Below are 21,730 nucleotides of genomic sequence, written 5' to 3' on the forward strand. Positions count from 1 at the left end.
ATTTCCAGGTTTATTCGTAATCGTGTAGCCGGCAAGACGCTTTTGTATTTACATAGCATGTTATTTATTCTCAGTCTCTCTTAAGACACATCGTTGCGGATAAAGACAGGGGTCCAATGATTCCCTAGTGCTTTAAATACACTGGCCACTATTGCCTGGTAATTACTTAAAATAATTGTTAGCAGAAAAACTTACTTGGTTACGAGCAATGGGGGAGAGGTTGATAGTATAAAACACTGTGAGAAACGGCTCCCTATGTGAAGTAACGTAGGTTTCAGAAAGAATGAATTTTTGTCACTAAAATATTCACCCCGCAAAAAGGATCGAGCTTTCTTTTTGCACGATGAAGATTATCACAATGCACTTTTTAAAGGGACGAATGAATGCCCAGCGCCTCGATCCCCATGCAGTAAATTAGGTTTGAATCACTCACCTTCCTCTATGATTATACAGTATTGTAAGACTGAATAAACTTAGCTCATGTTTGCCAAAGTCCAGTTTTATTTTCTTGTTCCACAAGCACGGCAAAAAGGGGCGTGGCGGAAACTGGTCGTTCTCTTCCTAGATGTTTGGCGCCCTCTGTCGTGCAATCTAGTCTTCAATAAAAATGGCTGCTAATGTGACAGATTGTGTGTGACGAAGGCAATGCGAACGATTGTACAGATCCAGATAAATGTTGCAGATAGGTCGTCGGTAGTCTTCCTTCATGGTGTAGGGTACCTTTAAGGGCTCCAAGATTCTTTGAAAGACAAAGACTGGAAGATCAAAATGGCGTCCATAATTAAAGGCCAGATTATCAAGCATCTTTCCAAGTAAGTGGTTTTTGTCCATGGATGAAGGTTTGTTATTAAATTTTCAATTCATGATTAATGATTAAATGATAAAATTTTAACACGTAGGCCTATTGACATTGAAACCAAACTGCTTGCAATTCATAAAATATGGCACTGATTTTACGATCCTGCATATCTATAGATAGCCATCGCCTCTCTACGTAGCTATCTGCGATTTCGTTTGTAGCTCTTGCAGTTGCCTGCATTTTAGTTGTGGTTGGTAAAAAAAAACGTGGAGCAAAGTCAAAGATGCCCCTCCCTTCCACATCTACATCGATCTAGCCACTTGTCAACAAAGCCTAATTCACTTCAGCATTAGACAAGGGTAAGGCTGCCGACGGTGGACGGTTTGTGTGCTCAGTGGGTGCCAAAATATTTATAAAAAAAAAACAATAATAAAAAAAAAAAAAATAGAGACTTGTGCATACGTATTAAAAAAGTAAAAGTATGACTCTACATACATCTCTAGTCTGGATGCCTACATTTACACATCTGAGTTTTCTGACAGTAATTTTCTTCCTCCTAGTCTGATGGCCTCCGTTTGAATTGATATTGAAGAACTGTTATTGTCAGATGGTAGGCAGCATCTCGATGATGCCTTCCTTGCCCTTGGTCATGTTGGTCTGTTTTTTTAACAGTTCTGGAATTTAAGGATGACTGAACCGCTCTCTGCACCCTGATGAGGCCAGTGATTTTAGCCTTGTTGGGCATTGGGCTAGTAAAACTCAGGACCGGACAAGTCTGATTGTCTTGTGTTTTTCAATGGCTAAAAATACCTCATTGTGCACTTCCCGTGTATTAAAAAACATGTTATGAAAAAAAAATGTTGACTTTCTGAGTTTGTTTTCAAAATGACCGAGGCAAAAACAGTTCTGATCATGAAGGATGTCAAGAAAGGTAACATTGCCAGTAATTATAGACCAATCACGTGCTTACCTGTGATGTATAAACTCTTGACCAGTATGATTGCAGAAGACCTATATCGCCATATGGATGACCACCAGTTGTTTCCGGAGGAGCAGAAAGAATGTAAGAAGCGTTCAAGAGGTACGAAGGATCAACTTATCATCGATAAGGCTGTTCTGAAGGACTGCAGGAGCAGAAAGACTAATTTGGCTATGGCGTGGATCGACTACAAGAAGGCGTATGACATGGTATCGCACACATGGATAATAGAATGTCTGGATATGGTTGGAGTGGCTGATGCAGTAAAACGTCTTTTAGGTGAGAGCATGAAGACGTGGCGAACAAATCTGACAGCAAACGATGATAATCTGGGCAAGGTATGCATAAGAAGAGGTATTTTCCAAGGTGACTCTCTGTCTCCACTGCTGTTTGTTCTTGCACTGATGCCCCTGTCGATGATTCTAAGGAAGGTGAGTGCAGGTTATGTAATGAAGAAGGACGGATGTAAGATCAACCATCTGCTTTTTATGGACGATTTGAAGTTGTTTGCGAAGAATGAGGCCGAGATCGACTCTTTGGTGCAGACCGTCAGGATTTTCAGTGATGACATTGGGATGCAGTTCGGTCTGGAGAAATGTGCTTCAATGACCATGAAGAGGGGGAAGAGGGTACATTCCGATGGCATTGCTCTGCCAGATAGTGCACAGCTGAGGGCTTTGGGTGAGGAGGAGAGTTATCGGTATTTTGGTGTACTTGAATCGGACCATGTCCTTCACCAGGAATCAAAGGTAAGGCTGAAGGCAGAATACATCAGGCGCTTAAAGAAATGTTTGAAGTCTATACTAATTCTCGAGTGGACTAAGAAAGATCTACAATGAAGGCAAGGATAGAGAAAGCAAACGTCTCTCCTATAGTGTGTAGAATGTGCAATAAAGCAGAAGAGACTGTATTTCATATTGGGAGATATTTCGAGTCGGGAGAAAATAACGGGGAAACCCACCCTTGTTTCCGCACGTTTCGCCGTGTCATGACTGTTAAATAAATGCTTAATTCTCGCTATCGAGAATTTATATTATTTTAATGGTTTCTCAAAAAGTAAAGCATTTCATGGAACAATATTTCAAGAGAAGTCTTTCATCATTACCTTCTGTAAACCCTGTAAATTATTTGTAAATCTGTGATTTTTGTTTTGTTTATGTACCAAAAGCGTCCAATGGCTTTAAAGCAATATTTTCTGTTTTAAAAGCAACTCTATGAAATTGGGCCCAGTGCTATCGCACATGGAACCTTTGAAATCTCTACGTTGTAAAGCTCCTTCTGGTCCTTGCTTTAGATGCATACATTATACATTATGGTATCCCCCATGAATTTAATACAACAGTTGTAGGCCTACACTGTATACTTTAAGTAGAAACATTGATTACATTTTTCATTTCCACTTTCAAGGTTTGCAAAGAACCTCTCACAAGATCGAATCCGACTAAGCACACTAAAAGGAGAGGGAAATCTAACAGACTTGGAGTTAGATGAGAAAGCATTAATGGAAGTTTTAGAGTTTCCTTCCTGGCTGGTCCTTAACAAGGTTGTGTGCAATAAGGTCTCCGTCAAGGTACAGTAACAACCCTGTAGGAATTTGTAGTTTTACTTCTTTTATTGCTGTGTAGTGTTAAAGGGAAGGTACACATTTGGTAATTGGTAAAGACCTGTCTTCTCACTTGGTGTTTCCAAATCATAATCATTAAATAACAAGCCTGTAAAATTTGGGGCTCAATTGGTCATCAAAGTTGCAAGATAATGATGAAAAAAACAAAAAACCCTTGTTGGACGAATTTGTGTGCTTTCAGATAAGGATAAAAGACTTCTAGCTAGAAGTCTTTTATTATTTAAGTGAGAAAGTACCTTTTTCTCAAAAACTATGGTACTTCAGGGGGAGTCGTTTTGCACAATGTTTTATCAGCAGCTCTCCAATGCTCGTTACCAAGTCAGTTTTTAAGTTAATATTTGTTTTGAGTAATTACCAACCGTGTACCTTCCCTTTAAGTTCTCCAACTTTGAAAATTGAAGGTTGTCACTGAGGCAGCTGGACCCTGGCCCAGGTTAAGGCCCCTGGACATTTATTTGATTGTAGTGTACACGTCACAAGGTTGTGGGTTTGAATCCTAACAAGCTAATCGCTGATTTCACAGTGACTAGAATTTTGTCGTCTAGTACATGTAACTGAGTCACAATTTCTTGATGTGTGCAGCTCAATCATAGACGCAGACCTCAAAATAACCAAAGCACTGTATTCTCAGCTTTCTCAGAGTTCTGTGAAAAAAAAACACCGGCAAATCACTCTGGTGTGATTCGAGCCAATGCATGACCCTTGCATTGCTAGAGAAGATGTTTGGTCCATGTACAGTGTATGTACCTCAAGACCACTGAGCTAAATACATTTATAACATGTAGCTCGGTGGGTAGAGGCGGTTTGAATCGTATTTGTTATTTCAGCGGGTAGGCCCTACCATTTGTAATTCTCAGGAAAGTACTGAGCATACAGTGCTTTTAAAATACACATTGGTGTGCAGGTGTGCAGTACAGGCAATGAAATGAAAAATTTGCTATCCCCGATGAAAAATTAACAAATGATTCCTGATGGACACTTCCTCCTGACTTCCTAGAGCAAAGGTTTTACAGATTGCTTCTGAAGTATGGTGGGTGCTACAGAAAGCGTGGTAGTGTTAGTGTTAGGGTTAGGGTTAAAGTGAGAGCTTTGTTTAGAACACATGCTGGAGAAGACTGAGTTGTCTACAGTGAATAAAGTGTTGTGCTTGGAAAGAATTGAGTGTCCCTTTAAAGGAACACGTTGCCTTGGATCGGTCGAGTTGGCCTTTGAAAAGCGTTAACCGTTTGTTATAAAATGCATAATGGTTAGAAAGATGTTTTAAAGGCAATGGACACTAATTGTAATTACTCAAAATAATTATAAGCAGTAGACCTTTCTTGATAACTAGTAATGGGGAGAGGTTGATAGTATAAAACAATGTGAGGAACGGCTCCCTCTGAAGCAATGTAGATTTCACGAAAGAAGTAATTTTCCACGAATTTGATTTCAAGACCTCAGACTTCGAATTTGAGGTCTCAAAATTAACCATCTGAAAGCATACAACTTCGTGTGACAAGTGTGTTTTTCTTTCATTATATTCTCGCAACTTCAACGACCGATTTAGCTCAAATTTTCACAGGGTTGTTGGTTTATGCATATGTTGAGATACACCAAGTGAGAAGACTAGTCTTTGACAATTACCAATAGTGTCCACTGTCTTCAAAAGTAGAATACAATGATCGTTCCACACACATTAGCCTCGAAACTGCATGGTTTTCCTTTTACTTTGCGAACTAACACAGCCATTTATGGGTGTCAAAAATTTGACTTCCATTAATGGCGAACTGTGTTTGTCGGAGAGGTAAAAGGAAAACCACGCAATTTTGAGTGCTACTTGTGTGGATCATTATATTCTACTTTCAAAATATCTTTCTAATTATATGCATTTTATAACAAACGGTTACAAACGCTTTTCAAAGACCAACTCGACTGATCCAAGGCAACATGTTCCTTAAACACTTTTAAAAAGTCTGTGTTTCAGTGGCTATAGTCAATTAAAACAGAATGTATTATTGTACCAGGCCAGGAGTATTAGCTTTGAGAGGGCAAGGCTAGTTTCATTTTGTACAAACATGAACACTAACTGACTTAAAGTGTATGTATGCACAGCTTATATAACTTGATGCCTAATCTCAACAGACCATTAGTTTGCATAGTGGTTGCTATGTGTACATTCGGGTAATACTACAATCTTGATTAATACACTAACCAACAGACTGCTAGTACAAAAACAAATCAGGCTTTGTTTGTTGTCCAGCTAAAATTAATTTATGTTTATGGTAGTATCTGAAAAATCTGATGATGTAGGTCTATAAACATTGTGAGAAAAGAGCTCTCTCACTGAGTTCCTCGTTTTGAGGCAATCAAAACCCTTTTTTTTGGTGTTAGAACAAGTCGTTATTGGTCCCACGCGGTGAGATAGTCGAGTTGTGACGGTGCTCTCGCGAGATCACTCTTCTCGCGCGAACTGCTGCACAGTGGGCCAGGTCAAGGTCAAACTGCGCCAAAATAGGCAACTGGTGATTGTTTCAAAAATCAGTACTTCCATTTTGTTATTGTTCTTAATAGTCCAGGGGTAGGTTAAAAGAAAGAATTAATGAAAAAAAAATCTTTAAAATTAGGGTTATGACTTTATTTAGACAAAAAATCGTAACAAAGTGCGGCAAAACCGTTGAACTTAAGGGTACTTTAACTTGCGACCCTGAACGGCTCATAAAAGATAATGCCATGAAAACCGTGTTGATGGTTGTTTAAAGTCCATATTTCATGAAAATTAAATTAATAATCAGTTTAATTTCTGTTTACTGTTTGAAAAGGTCTGATAAATCCCATAAAATGCCTCCTAGTTTTCATTTATTTCAATCAGAGACATAGGAAATATAAAATGCCGCCGATTGCCGCTTTAATTCTAACTTTTTTCAGTAGCCTGAACCTTCAGGAACAGTCTAAAACCAAATTTGGTTGCGACATTTTGCGACTTTGGAAATTATTCAATTTTGAAGTTGTATACCCCTATGAGAAACGCCTGTTTTGACTCAACCACCTGTAACGACAGTGCGTGTGTCAGCGATCATATTTCTCTGTTTAGCATCAAAGAAAGACCACCCTTTATGAGTACCGCTTTTAGAAACCCTTATGAAAACACACTTTGCATCGCAAAACATTTGTTCACAAACTGTTTCTTTGATATGCCTAGGGGAAAAAATGAACAAAACGATATTAGTAGTTATTAAACTCTTGCCGACCAATCACGATTCAGGACTATGATGACGTCATAGACCTTTAAAACCATGACCATCAAATTCTACGTATCAGAAAACCCCTTACAACCAACTTTCCATCATAAATATGTTTAAATATAATTTTCACCAAAAATATGTTGAGATATAATTTTGGCACACTTTGATTCAATTCTGGCCCACTGTGTGCTGGTTGCCCGACTTCTGACCCTAGTCATGAGAGCAGTACATGTAGTCTTGCGGGGCAAGTAGTCTCGCGAGAATACCGCGGGAATCGTGGGGAGAGTCTGAATGCTATCACCGCGACAGACATTTATTGACTTGTCCACCATGTCCACTAGTCTAGCATTGTGTTTGACAATTTAGCAGACATTTTACTGTCATTCTTTTTTTTGTGACACACAATTGTGCGAGACTGCATGGTTGGCTTGTGCGTAAACGCTCGCCTCTCACCAAGGTGACCCTGCAATTCAGCTCTTAGCTGCGAGTAAGGATGATTAGCCCCCCCAAATTATTATTATTTTTAGATTCCATTTAGCAAAGCTGATTCGACTGGAGATTTTATTGATTAAATGATGCAACAGTCCATTTGACTGGTCATAAAACAAAATCGAATGACCCATTTCAGTAGCATTCGATTTCACGCGAAATAGAATAGCATAGTGATTTTTAAAAATTGACAGAGTCTACATTATGCCTTTCTCATCATTTACATGTAGGCCTACATGTAATGTAATGTAATTTATGAAAGCATAGGCCTAGTGTATGAAATGTCCAACATTTCCATGTGAAAGAACAAAAGCAGATTATCCCCAGTTATTACTAAAATAATACAGAAATAGGCCTACAAAAACTATTGTCTTGCTCTTTACAAAGAAAAATCTTGAAAAATCCTGAAACAAGCGTGCATTTAAACTTTTCTTTTCTTGTTGCCACCCATTTTTAAATGAGAATGTCACACCAAAATGTCCCATTACATGTTGTTTGGACAGACTCCAATTGTCACTTTAATATCTTTTCTTTCATTCCTTTTTTAAAAACTTAGAAATATGCCTATTTTTTATCCACCTGTCAATTACTGTAAACCCAGTGCTTGCAGACAATGTTCAATTTTCCATACAGCTCAAAAGCTACATATAAGGCCAAGTAAAATAAGAAACGAGTTTCTCGTCCCCGCCCGCCTCCTTTTTGGCCGCCTCCTCCTTTTTTTGGTGTACTATAAAAAAAGAAAAAGAATTGCATACAAAATAATACAATTAATACTGAACATGCTTTTTGTATAATTATTTTATAATCCAGTCACTAAAAAAATGGTTCGCTTCAGCTTCTTATTGTGTAAGCACGCGTGCTGTATGTTGAGAAAGAATAAATTGACTGGAAAGTGCATCTAGCTTTCTGTGCATTTTGGTTTCCAGCACTTGGTTGGCAAGGTACATGTAGGTAAAGTGCCTGTGGGTCTACAGTCGTCTTTACCACCCATGGATGTGAAAGTGTATCTTCTATACTATAGGCAATAGCTAATTCAAGCTAAATACGTACATTGTTCACTGTTTCTGAATTTGAAACTTGCTTTTTAAAGCCTGTGGACACTTTCGGTAAACAGTATTGTCCATGGCCCACACTTCATGTACATGTATCACAACTTTTATGTTAAATAACAAGCTGTGAAAATTTAGGCTCAGTCGGTCATCGGAGTCGGGAGAAAATAACGGGAAAACCCACCCTTGTTTACGCACCTTTCGCCGTGTCATGACATGTGTTTAAAATAAACCTGTAATTCTCGATAGAGAATTGATATTGTTTTAATATTTTCTCAAAAAGTAAAGCATTTCATGGATCAATATTTCAAGAAAAGTCTTTCACCATTACCTTCTGAAACCCTGTAAGTTATTTGTAAATCTGTGAACTTTTAATTTTTCTTCCGTACCGAAAGTGTCCAATGGCTTTAAAAGAAGTGGACTGAAATGAACAAAAAATAATTTGTTTTGTTTTATATATTGCCCCACGGTATACTCAAACAGCACAATATCTGTAAATAAATACATGTATAACTTGGCCAGTGATATTTAGCATGGCGGCCATATTGGGAAAAAATAGCTAAAATTGTGAAAACATTTAATCTAGAGCACCCTGCCTTCTCCTTGATTTTTGTTGAAAGTTCAGTCGAAAAACTTGCTGGTTATTATACTTGGCCTACATGTAATTTTAAATGCAAGACAGAACCAAAATATTATTGTGATGATACTTTGTACAATAATCAATATACACAATATTGATACATGAAGCATTACAACTGTACAGTAGAGTGAATCCTATGCTAACACTACATACATGACAGTAGTCAGCGTAAAGGATTTCAGCCTGAGCAATTGATTTTTGCTGGGGGGGGGGGTGGGGCTTGATATAATTTATCCCTAGGGGAAGTGCTTTGCATTGATTTTTAAGGACTGGCATTAATATAATGTTGATCTACTTGTATCAAGCACAACCACAACCAATAAGCTGAATGTTTGTCAATTATGTTTCCTCTGGCATACGCAGTTTTCTCTCCTTAAAGGCACTGGATACCATTGGTGTATCCCAACCTGCATACATGTATGGATACCATTGGTGTATCCCAACCTGCATACATGTATGGATACCATTGGTGTATCCCAACATGCATACATGTATGGATACCATTGGTGTATCCCAACATGCATACATGTATGGATACCATTGGTGTATCCCAACCTGCATACATGTATGGATACCATTGGTGTATCCCAACCTGCATACATGTATGGATACCATTGGTGTATCCCAACCTGCATACATGTATGGATACCATTGGTGTATCCCAACCTGCATACATGTATGGATACCATTGGTGTATCCCAACCTGCATACATGTATGGATACCATTGGTGTATCCCAACCTGCATACATGTATGGATACCATTGGTGTATCCCAACCTGCATACATGTACATGTATGGATACCATTGGTGTATCCCAACCTGCATACATGTATGGATACCATTGGTGTATCCCAACCTGCATACATGTACATGTATGGATACCATTGGTGTATCCCAACCTGCATACATGTATGGATACCATTGGTGTATCCCAACCTGCATACATGTACATGTATGGATACCATTGGTGTATCCCAACCTGCATACATGTATGGATACCATTGGTGTATCCCAACCTGCATACATGTATGGATACCATTGGTGTATCCCAACCTGCATACATGTATGGATACCATTGGTGTATCCCAACCTGCATACATGTATGGATACCATTGGTGTATCCCAACCTGCATACATGTATGGATACCATTGGTGTATCCCAACCTGCATATGTACATGTATGGATACCATTGGTGTATCCCAACCTGCATACATGTATGGATACCATTGGTGTATCCCAACCTGCATACATGTATGGATACCATTGGTGTATCCAAACCTGCATACATGTATGGATACCATTGGTGTATCCCAACCTGCATACATGTATGGATACCATTGGTGTATCCCAACCTGCATACATGTATGGATACCATTGGTGTATCCGCACCTGCATACATGTATGGATACCATTGGCGTATCCCAACATGAATACATGTATGTATATAAACTTGGACTTAATTGGTCATCAAAGTTGCAAGAGATAATAAAAAAAATAAAAAAATAAAACACCCTTTTTGTACAAATTGGTCTGGTGTCGTGGCTTCAGATGAAAGTCTTTTATTTTTTACGCGAGAGATTACACATTTTATAAACATTTACCTCTTTCTCAAAAACTGCGTTACTTCAGACATGTCGGAGGTTTCCCACAATTGTTCTGGACCATGTTTACCAAGTAAGTTTTTGAGATAAAAATTAATTTGAGTAATTACCACTACATGTAGTATTACCAACTTGTACCATTATCTAGAAGAGATGAGACAAATGAACATTTCAATTTCCTTGTTTTTTTTTCCTTGGTCATGTTGGTGGTCAAGAATTTGTACAATACTGCACTGGTCCTATGGGAAAGTTGACATTTCGTGTTATAATTTCCACATAAAACCAAGAGTAATGAAAGTAAAAGCTGGAGAAGTTTTGAGATCATGTGCCCTCTTGCATCGTATCAAAAGTTGATGAATTAGACAGTGCAATCTCCATGATAAGAATTAGACAGTGCAATCTCCTAGAATATAAGATTTTATGTTTTCTTCCACTGAGCTGTGTACAAATCATGCTTGCAGGAAGTCCAGGCTGTGGCTCTTTTGTAAACATGTGATCTATACATAATAAAATATATCAATCGTTAAAATTTTGAAAGAAAAAAAACCCAAATCTGCTTTATAGGACCTTACTAAACATGTTCCTTACCTTTAAATTGAAGTATTTGACTTACTTTCTTTCATGCATTTTTCTTTGTTCTTATCTTACACAGATTCCTTGGACCAAGTTAAAAACACATCCTATCAGTATTGTAAGTAGTATTTATTTCATGATTTTTGCTGTTGAACAAAGAAAATATTGACTAGAGTGGGATTTGAACAATGACCCCCAGTGCTCTAGCAACTGAGCTACGTACTCTAGCCCTAATGTATGTTGGCGGTGTCCCTTTTGTCAATAACTTTGTTAGGGGTGCCAGTAAGAAGCCATACAACATTTTATTTAATTGAAACCAATCATTCTTCAATGACTGAGCACTGGTTAAGATCCATCATTGTGCAATGTGACTTCACGATTGCTCCTGCACTTTTTCAATGGAGATTTCTTTGTGCACACATAAAAAGGTACGATAATCACATTTTAAAGAAATTCAAGCCTAGAACAGCATAATGATTAGCAAAGTTGCTTACTTTGTATGGTGATGTCATGTTAATGTGGTGATGTATGGTGATGTCATGTGAATGTGGTGATGTATGGTGATGTCATGTGAATGTGGTGATGTATGGTGATGTCATGTGAATGTGGTGATGTATGGTGATGTCATGTGAATGTGGTGATGTATGGTGATGTCATGTGAATGTGGTGATGTATGGTGATGTCATGTGAATGTGGTGATGTATGGTGATGTCATGTGAATGTGGTGATGTATGGTGATGTCATGTGAATGTGGTGATGTATGGTGATGTCATGTGAATGTGGTCCATACATTTGTAGGCCCATATGTAAGCTGAGCCCAATTTCATGGCTTTGCTTACCTTAAGCAGGGCTTACAGTGGCAGTTCAATCTAAGCTTGCGTCAAGCTTATTTAACATGTTACATGTAGTTGGGATTTTCTGTTTGTGTTAGAACTTGCAAAGTCCACGTTCGCTTATGCCTTCTTCTCTTACACAGCTGTTTACATGTAACCATTAATAACGCCTCAGAGTGCAGAGAAGGGCTTTTAAAAGATAAATGTTATAGCCTTATGAGGCTACATGCTCGCAAGTTTTTGAGCTTGCATGCTTTCGCGCTTTGCACTCAGAGTTCAGTTTTCTTTCTCAAAAGCCTATCACATCCCTGTACATTATAGAAATGACTAGTAGGCCTATGCATCTATTTTCCTTTTAGCAATTAATAGAGTGTTACATGTACATGTACATGTATACCCGTACATGTACTACATGTAGCATTATAGCATATTACAAACCTTTTGTGTCAAATGTAAAGTTTTAATTGTATGAACATTAATTTCTTAGTAACTGTACACCTCTGTACAGCATTATGTTGTACAGTAGCATGCACAATTTATATTAATGGCCTCAATTTTTAATAAAATTAGTCCCTGGGAGGCCCAGGATGCTTTTTTACCCCACTGTTACCCTGGCGTACTTTGACAATGAGTCCCTATTCCATAGGGTTTTGGTTTTACCGCTTACTCCATACTTCAGAGCAGTGGTGGCTGTTCCCCGGGGTATGCCCATTTACTGGGGCAGACTGGGGGAAGAGTGGGGGATAATGCGATCATAGTGTGAATAGGGCGGCCGTTATTCCCCTGGGGCAACCCTGGTGAATAGAGTTAGTGTGAAAAGAGCTATTCAAGTACTGATTTTGACTAGAACTTAACATTATTGTTTGGATTGTACAATAGTATCTGGACCAAGTAGAACTGGAGATGGCGACATGTCGTACACTCAGAGAAACAACGAGTACGTTACAAGACATGACAAATAAACAGTCTCAAGTGTAAGTCATTAATATTCATACATAGATGGAATCTACTACATCTTCAAGCAAACTTCTGATTGGTCAATCCATACCAAGAAGATTGTGATCTAGATTGAAGCCATTGAATTGATGGTTAGGTAAAAAAGAAAAAATGTTTAGCGTCCCCCGCCTGCTTCCTTTTAAAAGGCGGCCTTCTTTTTTTTTCTTTTCCAAGGAAAACCAAATTGGTCTCAGACGAAAAAACATTTACTTTGAAAATCAGCCCAGCCTGTGTCAGGTGGGCTATTGAAAAAAATAAATTAATCTTTCCCTTTTTCAAAAAGGCAGGATGCTAAACATGTGTTTTTTGTCATTTGGCCTCATGTTTGACATGATGGTGTCATGCATGGCCCAATGGTTTTTGAGCATCAATTTCAAGTTCCGGTGGTTATTTCATCGGAGTGTGGGTTCTAATCCAGGTCAAGACACGTGTATAGTAGAGCAAGATGCTTTGACTACTATTGCTTCTCTTCACACCACAGGGGTATATTCTGCAAAGGTTGATACTGTGTACTAAAAAGCCTTTGTAGCGCCCACAGCTCAGTGCGGTATACTCCCCAGGAAGCTGAGAGAGATAAAATGAAAGTTTTTGGCCCAATAACTAGGGCACTATAAAAAAAAAAAAATGGTTTTCATTTTTTTCCCCCTTTTTTCAGGGAAAACAATATACATGTAATCATCATGACTGGGACTCGAACCCTGACTCTGCTTCTGAACACCACTGCAGGGCATACATCTTTTGTACACTGTGTTGCCTTTGATGATTCCAAGGTTTCTTAAACTAAAGTACAGTAACAAGTCAATAGAATCAAAATGGAAGGCATTTTATTGAGTAAAGCCGGGTTCATACTTCCTGCGAATGCTTCGAGCGATGCGAACTTCACTGCATCACAAATCGAGTGTTGCATTACCAAAATTCGCTCCGCATTTGCATTCCTAGGAAGTACATGTACGTGTATGAACCGAGCTTAACCATCTTGAACCTTTTTCCCATGCAGGCCTGCAAGCAGATATGGTTTCCCAGAGAAGGTAGTGGATGGCATGTACATTCACATCAACTCTATTACCGGTCTTCTAAAATCAGACACGTTTCACATCAACCTACAGGTACAGTGTATGTAATTTATTAGCTGTTTCGTAGCGCAGCGCAGCGCAGCGCAGCGAAACAGCTTTTGTATTAATTATTTTTTGGTGTTTCCCCATACACCGATTTGTGTGTTTTTACAGTAGCACTGTATACTCAGTACTTTCCCGAGTCCTGTGAAAAAATATCACAGGCATATTTACTCGGGTGGGATTCGAACCCCTGACCCTTGCAATTCTAGAGCAGTGTCTTACCAACTAGACTACCGAGATTGCCCGGTAGCTGGAAGCAGTTCGAATCCAATGTTTTGGCAGTGGGTACTGCAATGATATGAAAGAGAGTTAAATTTGCATCAGGGATAAAGAATATTAATTGTTTTTGGGTTTTTACGCACACACCGTTGCGGTACCCGCTGCCAAAACATTGGATTCAAACTGCCTCTAGCTACCGGGCAACCTCGGTAGTCTATTTGGTAAGACACTGCTCTAGAATTGCAAGGGTCAGGGGTTCGAATCCCACTCGAGTAAATATGCCTGTGATATTTTTTCACAGGACTCGGGAAAGTACTGAGTATACAGTGCTAACACACATCGGTGTATGGGTAAAAACCAAAAAACAATTAATGTTCTTTATCCCCGATGCAAATTTTACATCTATCAGAAACAGCTCTTGTTTTTGTTTAAGCATTTTTTTTTTTTTAGCTGTTTCATAGCGCAGCGCAGTGAAACAGCTCTTGTTTTTGTGAAAGTTTTTTGTTGTTGTTGTCTGGTTCAGTGAAAAAAGCCATTGAGATAACACACGGTTCGTTTAAGCAGTCTTTTGCATAGTTCCTAAAAGGCAATTGCAATGAAACTTTAAGTGATAAAAGGTATTGATGTAATGGTCTGCAATGACATGAATGACGTCATGATGACGTCATCACCTGTCACGTGACGTCGTCTTAAAGCTACACTATTTTAAATATTTGAAAATCTGTATCAAATCAGCCACAAGAGACCATAGGTTTCTGTTGGCGGGATTGGGTAGGGATAAATTAGGTCTTCATTTTATTTTGTGTGTGTGACCTCACATGACCTCTACTTCCGGTCGAAACCGGAAGTGCCTTGTTATTCAAAAGTGGCAAAATTTATGAACTTGCTTTCAACAGTGTCAGTGTCTGGCAATGGTGGGCAGTTAAAAAAATATACTGATGACATCACAATACACAAGATTGCCCTCTAGCGACAGGTTGAAAACTCTACAAAATGGACTTTTTTAAGATGTGTGTGGTGAAGTTTTTTTGTAATCACCTCAAAATTTTAACACATGTTGATCGTCAGGCAGGCATTATATGTGTGAAGTGACAGATCAATGACATCACTGGGGATCACTGACGCAGACATGCCAACTAGTGCGTTATTCCCGTATTTCGTACGGGTTTTTGTAAAAAAATACGGGTATACGGGTATTGAGCATCGCCACCGCAAAAATACAATTTTCTCCCCGTTGGCCGTCGTGCCCTTTTTTCAACTCAAGTTCAATATTTGTTTATTGACACAAATAAGTTTTTGGCCGACAATGATTATCCAGTGAACTTTATTCGTGGTAGAAGTTCCTTCAACGCTCACCCACACATACATCGAGCACAATGGAGATTCCCTTGCATCCATAGTCATTGCCTGCACACTAGTTTGTCTGACGTCCCAATTTCACAGGGAACCAGTCTAACACAATTAATTGAACAACAGAGGGCGCTGTTGTCAAAAATGCCCTTATATGGTATCGGTCGTTTGTGAAGGGACGAAAAACATGGTGAATGAATTGAGTTTGCAAAAGAATTTTACAAAATAAAGACGCAAAAGAGCGCCTGAAGCGAGATGTATATAAGATAAATTTAAGAACTATGCCCCCAAATGCAAGAAACAAAAGTTTTGGGATGATGTGTTGTCTTCTTCTTTGAAAATAAATTAATTTTGTTTTTTTACTTGTCTTCTTTTGACAAAATGAAATTTACCAAGGGTTTCTATATGAATAAGATATGATTTATCAATATCTTTAAGATAATATGATTTATCAATATCTTTTTCATATAAAACCTGTTTCACTGGGTTAACCACCCATAGGGAAACATCTGCCCAATTTTTTTATTTTTATTTTTTTCCCCAATTTTTACATTACTGGTTTAATTGGGCTGTTCGATAACTTAATGGCCTACGCACCTTCTCTTTTTTGCCTGTCTCGGGACTTAAGACTACGTTTACGCATGTTTTATCAAAAATTAGGTTTTTTATGCAAAATACAGGTTTTGGGGTTTCAGAATACAGTGTTGTGATCCCAGAAGTTGGCATGTCTGGTGACGTGGCATTTTGAAACTTTGTAGGTTCTTAGATATTGGCAAGTTCTTGTAAATTGTGAAATGACGTTATGATGACATCATCACATGTTTTTTATTTCTTTTATTTTGCACCTTAAAGTCATAAATTGCTAACTGATCCTTGGTACATGTATATTCTAACATTTTTTTTTTAAATAGGCTGGATACATGTAGGTCATAACTGCTTTGATTAAAAAAGAATTTCAAATTATTAAAGTTGATTAATTTGAAAATGTTTAACGAAACAGCTATGCATTTGTGCACAAATGCAATCATGTCTAGTTTATTTATTTATTTATTTCCACAAAACAAAATGGAGAAGATAAATTTAAAGATACATAAAATGTACACTACATGTGTATAAACAATAAAAGGTACATACATGTCTTTAAGGGAACGGAATAACCCTGACACTGAGTGATATTATCAAGTCTAGATACACAATCATCCAGTAGCCTCAAGCATGGTTATTGTGCAATCAGGCGTACTCAGACGTCTACTAGTAACAACCAGTCACACATTTCATACAGCTCCCTGAAGTAAACAGAAAATAAACCTTTACAAGGGTTTACCCTATGCACAAGCTAACGTACATGTATCAGGTTGATACCCGCGATTGCATGACGATACGCACAAACTTTGTGGCCTATACTCAATGTAATAATAAATTTAAAAAAATTCAATCATCAAGAAAAAAACCTAGACCCAGATTGCATTATTACATGTAGGTTATTTTCTTGATGTACATGTACATGTACATGTATTAGTGCCAAGATAAAAACCAAGTACATGAAGTAAAAAACATTCCGAAGACCTTGTTCCATCAGTCCAGTAGACCCGATCAGTCCAACTTTTAAAAGAAAACATATCCAGAATGCTTGAGTAGAGCCCACAGTCTCAAAAGTTTTAGAAAAAAAAGAGAACATAAAAAAGATAAATTGCAATCTGAAAGGTCACTGATTATTATCTAAAATCATCCAGGTACAAAATACATGTAATTTGTTTGCTTAAAATATTGTCAATTTCAAAGAAATTACATGTAGTATTTTTTTAGCTAACACATATCACCATATTTTGATTGCAGCATTAGTTTTGTTTTCCTATTTTTTACCCTTCGAAAAAAAAAATAAAAAATATTGGTCTGTGCGAGCCTTAGACCGTGTGTATGTACAATGTTTGTAATACACAATCTGAGAAACTTTCAAATGCAGAAACATTTCTCAGACTGTAATGTCTCCTTCTAAAAATCACATTCATTTAATAATAATGTCATACTCGTAATGTAATGACTGCTGCAATTGTCTGCTGCTACATGTATAGGTCTCCTAACTACCAAGTTCAGAAGCTCCAACGGGTCCAGAATGCCGCAGCCCGTCTAGTCACAAACACACGGAAATACTCGCACACACCAGTCCTAAAAGACGCCTTCACTGCTAACCAGTTGAACAGCGACTTGCATACAAATTCCTTCTCATCATCCTGTCCATTAAAGTTCTCCTCGCCTATACATCGCTTCTCTCATCAACGTCCATAAGCCATCTATCTCAGGTCTCCGTTCTTCCAGTTATCTACATAGTATCTCTAGTTGTCCCAAAATCGAAAAGCTCATGGGGTGATCATGCATTTGCCGCACTGCCCCTCACTTGTGGAACAAGCTTCCCATTGCAGTCAAGATATGTGGGACTGTTGATAGTTTCAAGATCAAATTTAAAACAAACCTTATGACAAGCCATTCTTAATAACTGTTTTTCTTGTACGTGCCTTGAGCACCCCTTTAGTGGATATGCTTTTGCACATTTTAATTGTCTTTATTATTATGTTGTTCACAGCTGCAGTTTTCATGCTGGTCATGCTGGTTGGTAGTATTTCTAATTTCTTTCCTAATATTAAAGTTTGCCATGTTCTTGTTGTTAGATTGCTCAGCTGATTGTCCAAAGCACTACTCCACATTGGAAACCAGCTGATCTACGCTATACTCGCATCAAAGACTCCAACAAGGAACAGATCCTTACCTTCAAAGAAGTGGAATGGTCCACTGTTCGCCTTACATTAGATGCTATTGAGACTGATGCGGAACGGCCCACTACTCCAATTAGGTTGATCACAAATCAAGGAAAGGTGAATATCTAACACCAAACTACTGAGTATTTAACATGTTTAAGGACTATAAAACCTGGAAAATTGTAAAATGAAATGTTATTCCCTGCTGGAGAAGCCAGCTGAATGGGCATGTACATGTAGGCTTTGTGTTTGCTTTGTCTTTGGGTGTGCTTTGTGTTTGCTTTGTCCTTCCGTGTGCGTGCATGTGTGTGTGATCATTGTCCGAATGATAACTCAAGAAGGACTTGGCGTAGCAACTCCAAACTTATCTGTGGATTGGTCTTGGGATCCCCAGAAGCCTAAGTTGTTTTTGGACCTCCTCTGCTAAATATTAGGCCGTGTCCGAAACGGCAACTTCGGCTACAGCTACGGCTAGATCGCGCGCGTCTGCCTATTCTTCAACACTGACAGACGCGCTGATCTAGACGTAGCTGTAGCCGAAGTCGTCGTTTCGGACACGGCCTTAAGGTCATTATGGCTAAAACAAAAGATATTTTGTTTCGAGCAATAACTTCAAAAGGGCTTGAAAAGCATATCAACTCCAAACTTAGTCTGTGGATTGGTCTAGGGATCCCCAGAAGCCTAAGTTGTTTTTGGACCTCCTCTGTTAATATTAAGGTCATTATGGCTAAAACAAAAGAAATGTTGTCCGAGTGATGACTCAAAAAGGGCTTGAAAAGCATATCAACTCCAAACTTGGTTTGTGGACTGTTCTAGAGATCCACCTGAAGCCTATTGTTTTTGGACTCCCAGGACAAAATGTCAATGTCATTTGGCTAAAACAAAATATATATTGTCCAAGCAATAACTCAAGAATGAATTTGATGTCAGTGTGGCATTTGTGTTTGTTAACACACCATTCTTGTTTTTATATTTAAATAAAATGTCCATAACAAACAATAGGGCCTCTCATGATAATTTTTATTTCTACGTTTCATGTAATTATTCAAACTATCAGAGTCTTTTATAAGGTGCTTCAAGGGTTTTGGTACTTTTTACAACACAAAACACAATGTCCACAGACTTACATTAAACTTACACCGTTTGAAGATAATGGTAGTAGAAAGCTTACCTTAAAATATTACTTGCTGTAGTTTTTGAGAAATGAATAAAACAATGTCACAAAAATACTTTTTACATGCTGAGCAAATTTTTGTCTCCTGAGTCAAACAATTGTTTTTGTGACTTGTTTTACTCATTTCTCAGCTGCCAGTAATAACAATAATAATAATACAGGCTTGTAAGGTGCACAAACCCACCCCGCTGGGTGTTCAAGGCACAGTTAAACCAAAAACAAAACGATAGAAAACAGACACAACAAAATTAGTCCTTGACATAAAATAAGTTTTGAGAAGACATTTGAATTTTGTTGTACAAAGACAAGATCTAAGATTAAGTGGTAGAGAGTTCCAAATGCGTGGCGCAGCTGAAGAAAAAGACCTGTCAACCCAGGAGTGTCGAGACTTGGGTTCAATGAGGAGAAGCATGGGACTTAATCGAAGATTCCTTGACGGAGTGTAAACTTGAAGTAAGGATGATTAGCCTCCTAAATTATGGTTATTAATATTTTCTACACAGGTGCGAGTTACAATCAAGAAGCATGAGATAGACTGTAGTCTCATATCATCCAAGCTTCAGATGTTACTGGATGATATTCTCTGGGTTTTGACTGATTCTCAGATGAAGGCAGTGATCCTTCATCTACGAAGTCTTATGCCTGTCATTGAGAAAGCAGCCAATCAGAGCAAAGCAAGGGCAGCTGATAAAGGACAGGTAGAAATTGGCTTTTTTAGAAACCTTGACTTATGGTTTGGCAGGGCAGGAGATTAGGCCTGGGCGACTAGTGAAATTTACTACTCGACTAGTCGCAACTCAAATAGTCGCAACTACAACACTCGTCGCGACCAAATTTTAATTCTCAAGATGCATTGTGGCATTTTCGGCAATATAGTAAAACTCAAGCTGAATGGATTGTGTCACTGATGTCCGATTGTGGTTTTTAAGTAAATTATGTTCACGCCTCACAACTATTCAGAACACAATTGGTTTACCAAACAGATAGTCACGACTATTTTTGTAGTAGTCGTGGCGGCATAATATATCTAGTAGTTGAAATGTGGTAGACGCGACTCAACTAAGCAATCAAAAGTCGAGACTTTGACACAAGTCGCACAAGTCCCCCAGGCTTTTAGGAGATTCTGATTGGTCAGTTTTTTATTTGTAGTACTTCTTTAGACACAGGTACAAGAAAAAAAAAGATCAACAACAAAACCATGTCTGGATGAATGGTGATGATTTGATGCATTTCATACTTTTTAAAGTCTGCCTGATCAAAAATGGAATGCTGAACTTTTCTCCAAAATAAACAAGCACGGCTCTTTAATCTACTTCTGTAGTGCTGAGGAGGCTGTTGCAAAAACTTCTTTGGAATCTTTATCTCAAAGAGTTATCAATGGTGGAGATGCCATTAAACACCCAGCAGGGTGGATATGTGCGCATTACAAGTCTTATTATTATTATTATTATTATTATTAATGAACCTTCTAAGATCTGGATCTCAGTTTAAGACCTTTTCATCAGCAATTGCTCTCACCCCTGTCCTATACTTAATTGTTTGTTTGGTTGTTTTGTAACTAGCCCACTGCTTCTCCTTCTCCAATGCAAGATGACTCCACTAATAGAACCCATAACATCAAGACGCATAAGGAGCTACAGAATCTACAGTACTTTGAGAAATATGACGTCCAAGAAACTTCTTATCATTTATTCACACGAAGCATTGATCTGCATCTGTGTGATGAGATGAACCAACCAGAGCAGGGTGAGGTCACACACATTATTATTACTATTATTATTATTAGAAGTATTATTAGTATTATTTTATTAGTAGTAGTATTATTATTAGTAGTAGTAGTATTATTAGTAGTAGTAGTATTATTATTATTAGTAGTAGTATTATTATTAGTAGTAGTATTATTATTAGAAGTAGTATTATTATTAGTAGTAGTATTATTATTATTTATTCGGCATTCACACATGACAATCATACAGCACAGAGCAAGACAATAATCAAAATGAGACAGGAACATACAAGAGCCAGCAACACATGCCAAGAAAAACAAAAGTGAACGTAATAACTGTTTTCAATGCTACTGGCTTTTACAAAAAACATAGAGAGAGTAGTTAAGAGTACTATTTTATACACGGCAGAAAAAGTGGAATAATTATTATTTAAAAAGGCACATTGATTAAAACAGAAGCACCCGGTTGGGACCTATACTGCATTATGGAAGTCAAAAAATTGTGAACAATACAAAAGTGCCGTAGTTTAATTGACCTAACTGCTGTCACTAACTGCGAACTTCTAACTGCTAACTGGTGCCATAGC

At 38.0% G+C, this 21,730-nt stretch overlaps 1 protein-coding gene across 5 annotated transcripts in view; it reads left to right on the forward strand.

Annotated features, from left to right (window-relative positions):
* Window positions 1-609: 609 nt before the first annotated feature.
* Window positions 610-21,730, forward strand: part of LOC117305072 (UHRF1-binding protein 1-like) — a 58,031-nt gene continuing 36,910 nt past the window's right edge. For all 5 annotated transcript variants that reach the window (XM_033789792.1, XM_033789795.1, XM_033789794.1 and 2 more), the window contains exons 1-8: window positions 610-812; window positions 3,186-3,348; window positions 11,057-11,095; window positions 12,690-12,784; window positions 13,804-13,912; window positions 18,157-18,360; window positions 19,921-20,115; window positions 20,980-21,163. In XM_033789792.1, coding sequence (XP_033645683.1) covers window positions 769-812; window positions 3,186-3,348; window positions 11,057-11,095; window positions 12,690-12,784; window positions 13,804-13,912; window positions 18,157-18,360; window positions 19,921-20,115; window positions 20,980-21,163 — 1,033 coding nt within the window. In that variant the 5' untranslated portion in view covers window positions 610-768. The remainder of the gene's footprint in view (window positions 813-3,185; window positions 3,349-11,056; window positions 11,096-12,689; window positions 12,785-13,803; window positions 13,913-18,156; window positions 18,361-19,920; window positions 20,116-20,979; window positions 21,164-21,730) is intronic.

The sequence above is a fragment of the Asterias rubens genome, chromosome 22 (assembly GCF_902459465.1).
Source record: "Asterias rubens chromosome 22, eAstRub1.3, whole genome shotgun sequence".
NCBI classification, from domain to species: Eukaryota; Metazoa; Echinodermata; class Asteroidea; order Forcipulatida; family Asteriidae; genus Asterias; species Asterias rubens.